Raw genomic sequence first — 12,343 nt, 5'->3', positions numbered from 1 at the left:
GCATGGCCGAGGAGACCTTGTTTCAGCTGCTCCACACCGAGCTGGTGACCCGGGCCGCCCGGCGGGACCGGGACCCGCAGGGGGTGAGGCCGAAACCGGGCCGGGACTGCCGGGGACCCCAATTAATCAGTAATTCATCAATCAGTAGAGAAGCAGCGGACAGAGCCCGGGCTTTGGGGTCAGAGGTCATGGGTGCGAATCCCGGCTCCGCCAGCTGTCAGCTGGGTGACTTTGGGCGAGTCACTTAGTATGTTTGGTTTTGTTCTCTGTCTCCCCCTTTTAGACTGTGAGCCCACTGTTGGGTACGGACTGTCTCTAGATGTTGCCAACTTGGACTTCCCAAGCGCTTAGTACAGTGCTCTGCACACAGTAAGCGCTCAATAAATACTTTTGATGATGATGACTTCACTTCTCTGGAGGCCTTCCCAGACTGAGCCCCTTCCTCCCTCTCCCCCTCGCCCCCCTCTCCATCCCCCCCCATCTTACCTCCTTCCCTTCCCCACAGCACCTTTATATATGTTTGTACATATTTATTACTCTATTTATTTATTTTACTTGTACCTATCTATTCTATTTATTTTATTTTGTTAGTATGTTTGGTTTTGTTCTCTGTCTCCCCCTTCTAGACTGTGAGCCCACGGTTGGGTAGGGACTGTCTCTATATGTTACCAGCTTGTACTTCCCAAGCGCTTAGTACAGTGCTCTGCACACAGTAAGTGCTCAATAAATACGATTGATTGATTGATTGATTGATTCTCTGGGCATTTATTAATGCCATTATTATTATTAATTGAGCCCCCTCCTCCCCATCCCCCCACCGTAACTCCTTCCCCTCCCCACAGCACCTGTATATATGTTTGTACAGATTTATTACCCTATTTGTTTTACCTGTACATATTTACTATTCTATTTATTTCATGTTGTTAATATGTATTGTTCTGTTGTCTGTCTCCCCCTTCTAGACTGTGAGCCCTCTGTTGGGTAGGGACCGTCTCTATGTGTTGTCAACTTGTACTTCCCAAGCGCTTAGTACAGTGGTCTGCACACAGTAAGTGCTCAATAAATACGATCGAATGAATGAATGAATAATAACGATGGTATTTGTTAAGGGCTTACTAGGTGCCATCACTGTTCTAAGCGCTGAATAATTTGGGTGTTTGTTAAGCACGTACTATGTGCTAAGCACCGTTCCAAGCGCTGGGGTGGATACGGAGTATTCATTCAATTGTATTTATTGAGCGCTTGGGAAGTACAGGTTGGCAACATATAGAGACAGTCCCTACCCAACAGTGGGTTTACAGTCTAGAAGTGGGGTAGTCTTGAAGCTACTGTGGAGCTACAGTTGTAGCTCCACCAATTGTCAGCTGTGTGACTTTGGGAAAGTCACTTCACTTCTCTGTGCCTCAGTTACCTCATCTGTAATGGGGATTCAGACTGTGAGCCCCCTTGTGGGACAACCTGATCACCTTGTAACCTCCCCAGTGCTTAGAACAGTGCTTTGCACATAGTAAGCACTTAATAAATGCCATTATTATTATTATTATTATTATTATTATTATTATTATTATTGAAGAGTCTTGAAGAGGGGTAGTCAGGTTGGCCCACGTGGGGCTCACGTTCTTTCCCCATTTTACAGATGAGGTCATTGAGGCCCAGAGAAGTGAAGTGACGCACCTGAGGTCACACAGCAAACAAGTGGCGGAGGCGGGATTAGAACCCACGGCCTCTGACTCCCAAGCCCGGGCTCTTTCCACTAAGCGCTGGGGAGGGACAGCATTCACTCATTCAATTGCATTTATTGAGCGCTTACTGTGTGCAGAGCACTGTACTAAGCGCTTGGGAAGTACAAGTTGGCAACATATAGAGACGGTCCCCACCCAAAAGTGGGCTCACAGTCCTCATATAAGCGCGTATACCATAAACCCGTTATGGGCAGGGAACAGGTCTGCTAATTCTGTTGTACGCTCCCAAGAGCCTAAGTATGTGCTACACACTCTGTAAGCGTCTAATAAACAGCATGGCTTAGTGGATAGAGCTTGGGCCTGGGAGGCAGAAGGACCCGGGTTCTAATCCCGGACACCTGCCACTTGGCTGTAAGGCCTGGGGCAAGTCACTTCATTTCTCTGTGCCTCAGTTACCTCATCTGTAAAATGGAGATTCAGACTGTGAGCCCCATGTGAGCCCTTCGAGACTATAAACTCGTCTTCTAGACTGCAAGCTCATTGCGGGCAGGGAATGTGTCTGTTGTTATATTGTACTCTCCCAAGCGCCTAGTACAGCACTCTGCACACAGTAAGCGCTCATTAAATAGGATTGAACTGAATGAATGACTGAGTGACAGGGACTGTGTCCAACCTGATAAGTTTGTGCCTACGCCAGCACTTAGTACAGTGCCTGGAACATAGCAAGTGCTTAACAAATACCATTTAAAAAAATACGATTGATATCGGGGTGAGGGGAGCCATCGTGGGGGTGACCTGACCCTGTTGAGCCCTTCTCTGTCCTCTCCCTGCCCCTTAGGAGCAGCGACCAGCGCTGACCACCCTTGAGGGCATGGGCTTCCGTGTGGGCCAGAGCCTCGCCGAGAGGTGAGCTTTTCCGCCCTTGCCACGCCGGGCCGTGACCAGGCTGGCGTGGGGGTCCTGCGTCTGACCAATGCCAGGTGCCAGGGACGGACCCGGGTGTAGCAGAATCCGTGCCTCTGCACCTCCTCCCCACCACCTACCTACTCCTTCCCCGCCCTGCACACAATCCCATCCCCTCCATCGCGCCTTGGGATGCCCAAGACCTTGGGCGGCGGGGATGGGGGCCGGGGGACCTGGCTGTCGGGTGGGGAATCAATCAATCGTATTTACTGAGCGCTTACCGTGTGCAGAGCACTGTACTAAGTGCTTGGGAAGTACAAGTTGGCAACAAGTTGGGAAGGGAGCGGGAGCTCAGAGCCTGTGTCCCCAGGCTGCCCAGGGAGGCCGCGCTGTTCCGAGAGGAGCTGGACGTGCTGAAGTTTCTGTGCAAGGAGCTGTGGGGAGCCGTCTTCCGGAAACAGATCGACAATCTGCGCACCAACCATCAGGTGAGGGCCGCGGGGCCCCGGGCTCGGCCTGGGCGGGGTCCCCGGTCCTTTCGGCCCGCCCGCGTTGGCGACCGAGGGCCAGGCTCTCCATCCTTCCCCCCTCCCTCCGCAGGGGACCTACGTCCTGCAGGACAACCGCTTCGCCCTGCTGACCCAGATGGCCAACGGTCACCAGTATCTGGAGGAGGCCCCCAAGGTGCGGCCGCAGCACCCACACGCCACGGCGGGGGGTGCGTGTGGAGGGGGTGCTCTGGGTCTGACCACCTTGCCCCTCCGTGGTCCCCCCACGTCTTCCTCTTGTCGCTCGGCCTCCCCTCCCGGGCCAGATGCTCACCTGCCACCCTCCCCACAGTTCCTCGCCTTCACGTGTGGTCTGGTTCGTGGGGCCCTGAGCACGCTGGGCATCGAGAGCGTGGTGACCGCTGACGTGGCCCTGCTGCCCGCTTGTGAGTGCCCATCTTGGGGGGGCAGGGACCCGGGACGGGACCTGGATGGGGAGGGCACAGCCCCCAATAATAAATAAGTATGGTATTTAAGGGTTTTTTTTTATAACATTTACTGAGCGCTGACTATGTGCAAAGCACTGTTCTAAGCGCTGGAGAGGTTACGAGGTGATCCGGTTGTCCCAAGGTGGGGCTCACAGTTTTAATCCCCATTTGACAGATGAGGTAACTGAAGCACAGAGAAGTTAAGTGACTTGCCCAAAGTCACACAGCTGGCAATTGGCGGAGCCGGGATTTGAAGCCCTGACCTCTGACTCCAAAGGCCGGGCTCTTTCCTCTGAGCCGTGCTGCTTCTCGTGCTTAAGTGCTTACTATGCCCCAAGCACCGATCGAAGCACTAGAGTAGATACAAGGTAATCAGGTTGGTCACGTTCCCTGACCTTATTTTACAGATGACGTAACTCGGGCACAGTGAAGTGACTTGCCCAAGGTCACATAGCAGACAAGTGGTGGAGGCGGCATTAGAACCCATGTCCTCTGACTTCCAAGGCCGGGCTCTCGCCACTAGGCCATGGGGTGGGTGGAGCCGAGGTCTGTGTTAAACAAATCCTTCTCCCCCGACCCCTCCCAGGAACGTGAGCAGGTGGAGTGCTCAAGGTTTCTGAAAGCACTTACCTCCCGCAGCCTCACGTCTTTTAAGATTGGCCTGATTTCCTGAAGACCCGGGGCTTGTCCCCAGTGAGGCCAGGTGGAATAGGAATGGTAGTATATATTGAGGGAAGCAGCGTGGTCTAATGGATAGAGCACGGGCCTCGGAGTCAGAGGGACCTGGGTTCTAATCCCAGCTCCACCTCTGGTCTGCTGTGTGACCCTGGGAAAGGCACTTCACTTCTCTGTGCCCCATTTTCCTCATCTGTAAAATGGGGATTGAGACTGTGAGCCCCGCGTCGGACGGGGGCAGTGACCAACCCGGCAACCTTGTATCTAACCCAGCGCTTAGTACGGTGCCTGGCACAACACAGTAAGCTCTTAACAAATGCCATTAAGCATATTAAACACACATTTAATTAATGTTAAATAATGAAAGATTATTAATGATATTTTAGACCTATACTGAGCACTCCCCGGGTGCACTAGATTTCTGAGCACTTGGGAAATTCAAGCCCAAAGAAGTGACACGTTCCCTGCCGGAAAGGAGCTTCCCTTCGAAGTAGGCCTCATCCCCTCCAGGCCGAACGGGTCCTGCAGGGCCCCACGATTGACACTTTCTCTGTCGCTGCAGGTAAATTCCAGGTGGTGGTCCAGAGACGGTGAGCTGCTGAGGCCGGCCCTTCCCCAACCGCCCTCCGCCCCTCGTCTCGTCCATCCATCTGTCCCTTCCCCTCTCTTCTCCTCCCGGCCCCATCCCCGGGGCAGCTGCTGAGGCCGTGAGGAGGCCGGAAGCCCTGCCGGGAAGATTTTCCTTTCCCTCCATCCGGGGACCAGGGTGGCTGGTGGAGACCGCAGCCCCCGGAATGCAATGCTGCAATCAGCCCATGGCCACGGAGCACGTTGCGTGCTGGGACACATGAGCCTGAGACTGCTCGGCCAGCAACCGCCAGCGTCTGCACCGCGCGGCTCCGTCTACCTCAGGAGTTCGTGGGGACCACGGGGATCCGCGCGGGGTCTCGGTGCAGGGTGAGGGGTCACAGGGGAGCCCGGGCTCCCTCCAGCCGGTGTCTCAATAAAGTTCGTGCTGCTAGTTGTTGGGTCACCCGCTGCCACCGTCCTGCCGTTTCCTGCGTCCCCGCGGGCTCCACCACACTTGGACTGCTGCCCCTTGTTCTCATCCCCTCCTACTTCCCTGGGTCACTTAACTGGTTCCCGCCACCCCCACATGGGCCTCTTTTCATCACCCCGGATTTCCCAGCTGGCTCCCGCCTCCCCCGCCCTTGAGTTTCTGCAGGGGGGGAGGTCTTTCCTCAGAGCTAAAGTTCCGGCCCTCAACTCTTCCTTCTCCACCTCAATTAGAGAAGCAGCATGGTTTTGTGGTTAAAGCAGAAGGACCTGGGATCTAATCCCAGCTGCACCGCTTGTCTGCCGTGTGACCTTGGGCAAGTCACTTCACTTCCCTGTGCCTCACCTCATCTTTAAAATGCAGTCTCCCATTTCTTCCTGTAATACTATCATCATCATCAATCGTATTTATTGAGCGCTTACTGTGTGCAGAGCACTGTACTAAGCGCTTGGGAAGTACAAATTGGCAACATATAGAGACAGTCCCTACCCAACAGTGGGTTCACAGTCTAAAATACTACTACACTAATAATAATAATTTTGGTATTTGTTAAGCACTTACTATGCGCAAAGCACTGTTCTAAGTGCTGGGGAGGATACAAGGTGATAAGGTTGTCCCATGTGGGGCTCACAATCTTAATCCCCATTTTACAGATGAGGTAACTGAGGCACAGAGAAGTTTAGTGACTTGCCCAAAGTCACACAGCTGACAAGCGGCGGAGCCGGGATTTGAACCCATGACCTCTGACTCCCAAGCCCGGGCTCTTTCCACTGAGCCACGCTGCTTCTTGTTAAGCTCTCGCAATGTGCCAATCACTGTTCTAAGCGTTGGGGTAGATACAAGTTAATCAGTTTGGCCTTAGTCCCTGTCCCACATGGGGCTCACACTCTTAATCCCCATTTTACAGATGAGGTAACTGAGGCCCAGAGAAGTTAAGTGATTTGCCCAAGGTCACACAGCAGACATGGGGTGGAGCAGACATGGGGCAGAGCCAGAATTGGAACCCAGGTCCTTCTGGCTCAAACTTAGCATGTCCAGGCTGAACTTCTCCTCTTTTGCCCCTAAACTGCCTGCTCTGAACTCTTCCGTCTCTGGCGACACCACACCCATCTTCCCCATCCCCAGGTCCCATGACCGTGATATCATGCTCAACTTCTCGCCATCTTTCAACTCTCACATTAGATCAACAGAAGCAGCATGGCTCAGTGGAAAGAGCACGGGCTTTGGAGTCAGAGGTCATGGGTTTGAATCCCAGTTCCACCACAGGGCTGCTGTGTGACCTTGGGCAAGTCACTTAACTTCTCTGAGCCTCAGTTACCTCATCTGTAAAATGGGGATGAAGACTGTGAGCCCCACGTGGGACAACCTGATCACCTTGTATCCCCCCCAGTGCTTAGAACAGTGCTTTACACATAGTAAGGGCTCAACAAATTCCATTATTATTATTATTATTATTATTATTATTATTATTATTATCAACTGCTCAATCCTGCCAGCTTTCCCTCCACGACATTTCCTGGGTCCACCGTTTCCTGTCCACCCTGGTCCGAGCCCTCATCATATCACTGGGAGACTATGTGAGCCCACTGTTGGGTAGGGACTGTCTCTATATGTTGCCAACTTGTACTTCCCAACCGCTTAGTTCAGTGCTCTGCACACAGTAAGCGCTCAATAAATACGATTGATTGATTGATCAGCCTCCCCGCTGGTACCCACTCCCCAAAACCAACCAGTGGCTGCCCCTCTTCTGCAGGACGTGGAAATTCGTAACCATCGGTTTCAAGCGCCCTCCCTCTTACATCCTGGTGGTCTTCCAGCCACTCCTCAGCTTGTATTCTTGCAATCTTGGATTTGCTCTGTCTCTCCCCACCTCCTTCCCCTGGCTCACAATGCCCCCCACCCCCAGCCTAGTGCACCCCTTGAAAAATTCACCCAACCTCCCCTCTCCCTATCTTCAAAATCTTAGTTACCATTTCCCTCATGAAACTTTCCCTGAATTTTTTTCTGGTGGTCTTTGTTAGGTGCTTACTACGTTCTAGTCACTTTTCTAAGTGCTGGGGTAGATTAAAGATAACCAGGTTGGACACAGTCCATGTCCCACATTGGGCTTACAGTCTTAATCCCCATTCTAGACTGTGAGCCTACTGTTGGGTAGGGACCGTCTCTATATGTTGACAACTTGTACTTCCCAAGCGCTTAGTACAGTGCTCTGCACACAGTAAGCGCTCAATAAATACAATGCAATTGATTGATTGATTGATTTTGAGCCCCCTTTTTCCTCTCCTCCTCCCCATCTCCCCTGCCCTACCTCCTTCCCCTCCCCACAGCACCTGTATATATGTTTGTATAGATTTATTACTCTATTTATTTTACTTGTACATATTTACTATTCTATTTATTTTGTTAGTGATGTGCATCTAGCTTTATCTCTATTTATTCTGATGACACCTGTCCACATGTTTTGTTTTGTTGTCTGTCTCCCCCTTCTAGACTGTGAGCCCGTTGTTGGGTAGGGACCGTCACTATATGTTGCCAACTTGTACTTCCCAAGCGCTTAGTACAGTGCTCTGCACACAGTAAGCACTCAATAAATACGATTGAATGAATGAATTTTACAGATAAGGTGACTGAGGCACAGAGAAGTGAAATGACTCGTCCAATATCACACAGCAGACAAGTGGCAGACAGTATTAATGAGCTGATCAGTGGTATTTATTGAATGCTATTGGCTGTGCCCTTGGATCTGTGACTTTTGGACATTTGGTATTCACCCTACCCCCAATCCCACAGCTCTTAGGTGCATCTTTTGAAAGTTACGCCTTATAAATTATTTATTCATTTTAATGTCTGCCTCTTCCTCTAAACTGTAAGCTCGTTATGGGCAGGGAATGTGCTTGCTAATTCCACTGTACTCTCCCAAGTGCTTAAGACAGTGAGACTGTCTTAAGACTGTCTTTTAGACTGTGAGCCCACTGTTGGGTAGGGACTGTCTCTATATGTTGCCAATTTGTACTTCCCAAGCGCTTAGTACAGTGCTCTGCACACAGTAAGTGCTCAATAAATACGATTGATGATGATGATGAAGACAGTGCTCCGCACAAAGTACGTGCTCAATAAATACCACTGATTGATTGCTCAAAGCGTGCAGGGCACCGTATTACGCACCTGGAAAACTACAACGGAGTTCGGAGACACAGCCCCTGTCCTCAAGGGGCTTCCAGTCACCAGGATGAAGCACCAGAATGAGAGATTGACCGAGATCCATTCTCCAAGAGGCTCACGATCTAGACTGTCAGCTCGTTGTGGGCAGGGAATGAACCTGTTATGTTGTTCTATTGTACTCTCCCAAGTGCTTAGTACAGTTTTCTGCACACTGTGAGCGCTCAATACATACATTTGACTAAGAATAAGGGTTGGCGACGGATAAGCACATAAGGAAACACCAAGGGAAATATAAAAGGCAAAGCCATCGATGAACACGAGAGGAGCGGCAGAATTTGAGGCTCCTCTTGGCTCAGCCTGATGGTCTTAGAAGTCCCAGCTGTGGCTCCGGCTCCATCATCATCATCATCAATCGTATTTATTGAGCGCTTACTATGTGCAGAGCACTGTACTAAGCGCTTGGGAAGTACAAATTGGCAACACATAGAGACAGTCCCTACCCAACAGTGGGCTCACAGTCTAAAAGGGGGAGACAGAGAACAAAACCAAACATACTAACAAAATAAATAGAATAAATATGTACAAGTAAAATAAATAAATAAATAGAGTAATAAATATGCACAAACATATATACATATATAACTTCTCTGGACCTCAGTTCCCTCAGTTCCCTGGCATATGGTAAGTGCTTAACAAATACTGTAGAAAAAATAATAACAAAGAATTGCGGTATTTGGTAATTATGGTACAAATACTGTAGAAAATAATAATAATAATAACTATGGTATTTGTTAAGCATTTACATAAGCGCTGGGGTAGATCGCAGATCATCAGGTTGGACCCAAACCTTGTCTCACGTGGGGCTCGCAGTCTTGATCCCCATTTTACTGATGAGGAAACTGAGGCACAGAGAAGTGAAATGATTTGCCCAAGGTCACACGGCAGACGAGTGGCAGGGCTGCGGTTAGAACCCAGGTCCTTCTGACTCTCAGGCCTGTGCTCTATCCACTGGGCCACACGGCTTCTCATCTTGGGCTAGTCACTTCACTTCTCTGTGCCTCAATTTCTTCATCTGTAAAACGGGGATTCACTACCTGTTGTCCCTCCTAGTTAAACTGTGTTCCCCAAGTGGGAGAGGGACTGTATCTGATCTTCATGTATACTGTACCCGCCCCAGTGCTTAGATCAGTGCTTGGTACGGAGTAAACACCTAACAGATACCACAGTTATTATTATTGCAATTAAATTATTTATTCAGCTATTTCATCCTGTACCTCTCAGAGTTTCCAGTACTCTACCAGTCTCGACTGTGGGAGGGAGAGTCAAGCAGAGGCATATCCATTCCATTCCTAGCTTGGGCAGTGGCTAGCGAGTGGTAGGCCATCTGCTACAAGTTACAAGCCAAAACTCACCTAAGCTGGGCAGCAGCGGCATGGGAGAGAGTCAAAGGAGGAGACTTAAGTTTACCGGGTGGAAGAAGTAAATGGTAAATCACTTTGGTATGTTTACCAAGAAAACTCTCAGGATATGCTACTGGAACAATTGCAGGTGGAGGTGGGGCATTCTGTGGGAGATGCATCCATGGCGTCAACCGTGGGTCGGAGATGACTTGACGGCATAAGACAAGAATTTCATCCTGACCTGGTTATAGGGCTTCCTGTTATACGCTTGTTCTTCCTCCCGCCCATTTGATTTGTTTATAATTCTTGTCTTTCTGGCTCCCTTGGTTAGATTGTAAGCTTCTGGAAGGCAGTGAGCAGGGGTCTTATTTCTTTCATACTCACCCCGGTGCTTAGTGAGGTGCGTTACAGTCAGAGGCTCAACAAATACACTTGGTTGATCGCTATTTATGTGGGGAGGAGTCTGTCAGCACGTTCATCAATGTTATCTGTGTTGTGTTTATAGTGCATGTCGATGCAGGTATGACAGGGAGTGTGTGGACTTGTGTATGGATTTGTATGTGTGTATATGTATCTAGGGATATCCGTGCATGTCTGTTTGTGTGCTTGGTTATATGTGTATTTTTTAATGGTACCTGTTAAGTGCTTTACTACGTGCCAGACGTGGTACTAAATGCTGGGGTAGATACAAGCTAATCAGGTTGGACGCAGTCCGTGTCCCGTGTGGGGCTCACAGTTTTATTTCCATTTTACAGATGAGGTAGCTGAGGCCCACAGAAGTGAAGTGACTTGCCCAAGGTCACCCAGCAGATTAGTGACAGAGCTGGGATTAGATCCTAGGTCCTTCTGACTTCCAAACTCCGTGCTCTCTCCACTAGGCCTCGCTGCTTCTCTGTGGGTATCTACCTCAAGCCAACCTCATCACTGTGCCTCATTCTCATCTCTCCTGCTGCCGACTCCTTGCTCACAATCTCTGCCCTGCGTGGAACTCCCTCCCTGTTCATATCCGATGGGTCACAGCTCTCCCCATCTTCAAAGCCCTCTGAGCTCACACCTCCTCCAGTAGCCTCTCAATCCGCACATAATTCCCCAGCATAACGGCACCTTGGCCCCTCCACGCCACCCTGGACACCTACGTGACCATGACCCCCCCAGAGCACTTCTGTACCTAATGCTTATGTAGCGCATTTATTTTCTCAACGCGCTTTCACATCAATTATCTCATTTTGTCCTCACAACATCCCTAGGAGGCAGGGAGAGGTAAGGATCATTATCCCCATTTTACAGATGAAGAAACTGAGGCCTACGAGGTTAAGTGACCTGTCCAGGGTCAATCAGCCGGCCGGTGATAGGGTAGGGATTAGCACTCTGGTCTGTCTGCAGACTCCCAGTCCCAGGCACTGCCTATTTTATGTACTCACATTACTCTGCGATTAAGTAAGTGTCTGTCTCCCCTGCTGGACTGGAAGTTCCTCGAGAACGGGGGTGGTGACTTCTAACAAATAATAATGATGGTATTTCCTTAAGCGCTTACTACATGCAAAGTACTGTTCTAAGCGCTGGAGAGGTTACAAGGTGATCAGGTTGTCCCACGGGGGGGCTCACAGTTTTAATCCCCATTTGACAGATGAGGTAACTGAGGCACAGAGAAGTAAAGTGACTTGCCCAAAGTCACACAGCTGACAGTTGGCGGAGCCGGGATTTGAACCCATGACCTCTGACTCCAAAGCCCGGGCTCTTTCCACCGAGCCACGTTAACTCTTTTGGACTTTCCCGAGAGCTTAGCTCAGCGCACTATCAATGCTTAATCAATACTGTTGTTTGACGAAATTGATTAGATATATGTAGGTACACGTGTGTATGTGTCAAAATGTCTCCGATATGCGTGTATCTGTATCTGCGCTAATGATGCTTGAATGTCCAGCCCAGCCCCAGAGCACTTAGGTACATATCTGTGACTGTGAGCCCACCTTTTAGACTGTAAGCCCACTGTTGGGTAGGGACTGTCTCTATATGTTGCCAATTTGTACTTCCCAAGCGCTTAGTACAGTGCTCTGCACATAGTAAGCGCTCAATAAATACGATTGATGATGATGATGATATCTGTAACTTATTTCTACTAATGTCTGTCTCTCCCTCTAGACAGTAAGCTGGTTGCGGGCAGGGAATGTGTCTATTTATTGTTGTACTGTACTCTCTCGAGGGCTTAGTCCAGTGCTCTGCACCCAGTAATCGCTCAATAGATACGATTGAATGAGAGGTGGAGCCGGAAAGGGAGGATGGAGTTGGGGGAAGATGGATCTGTCGGGAGCTGTGGTGGTGGAGTAGGGGGGAGGATGGCGTTAGGGGCCACGCTGTGGAGGATCTTGGCTGGGCAGGAAGAGTGGGTGGGGAGATGAGTGGCGCTGGCAATGGGGAGGGTCTGCATTGTGGGGACCTCGCCCCCACAACCCCCAGATGCCAGGTGGCTGGGGCGGGCCGTGCTCTA

General features: G+C 50.3%; 1 protein-coding gene across 1 annotated transcript; it reads left to right on the top strand.

Annotated features, from left to right (window-relative positions):
* Positions 1–2: 2 nt before the first annotated feature.
* Positions 3–5,262, top strand: TRAPPC6A (trafficking protein particle complex 6A). The gene is made up of 6 exons (XM_038767414.1): positions 3–83; positions 2,521–2,588; positions 2,956–3,073; positions 3,186–3,269; positions 3,426–3,519; positions 4,799–5,262. The coding sequence occupies exons 1-6, from the start codon at positions 3–5 to the stop codon at positions 4,828–4,830; spliced, it is 477 nt and encodes a 158-aa protein (XP_038623342.1). The 3' UTR covers positions 4,831–5,262.
* Positions 5,263–12,343: the final 7,081 nt, after the last annotated feature.

Source organism: Tachyglossus aculeatus, chromosome 26, assembly GCF_015852505.1.
Source record: "Tachyglossus aculeatus isolate mTacAcu1 chromosome 26, mTacAcu1.pri, whole genome shotgun sequence".
Taxonomy (NCBI): domain Eukaryota; kingdom Metazoa; phylum Chordata; class Mammalia; order Monotremata; family Tachyglossidae; genus Tachyglossus; species Tachyglossus aculeatus.
Note: the sequence above shows the minus strand (reverse complement) of the source record. Positions and strands in the feature narration are given on the sequence as shown.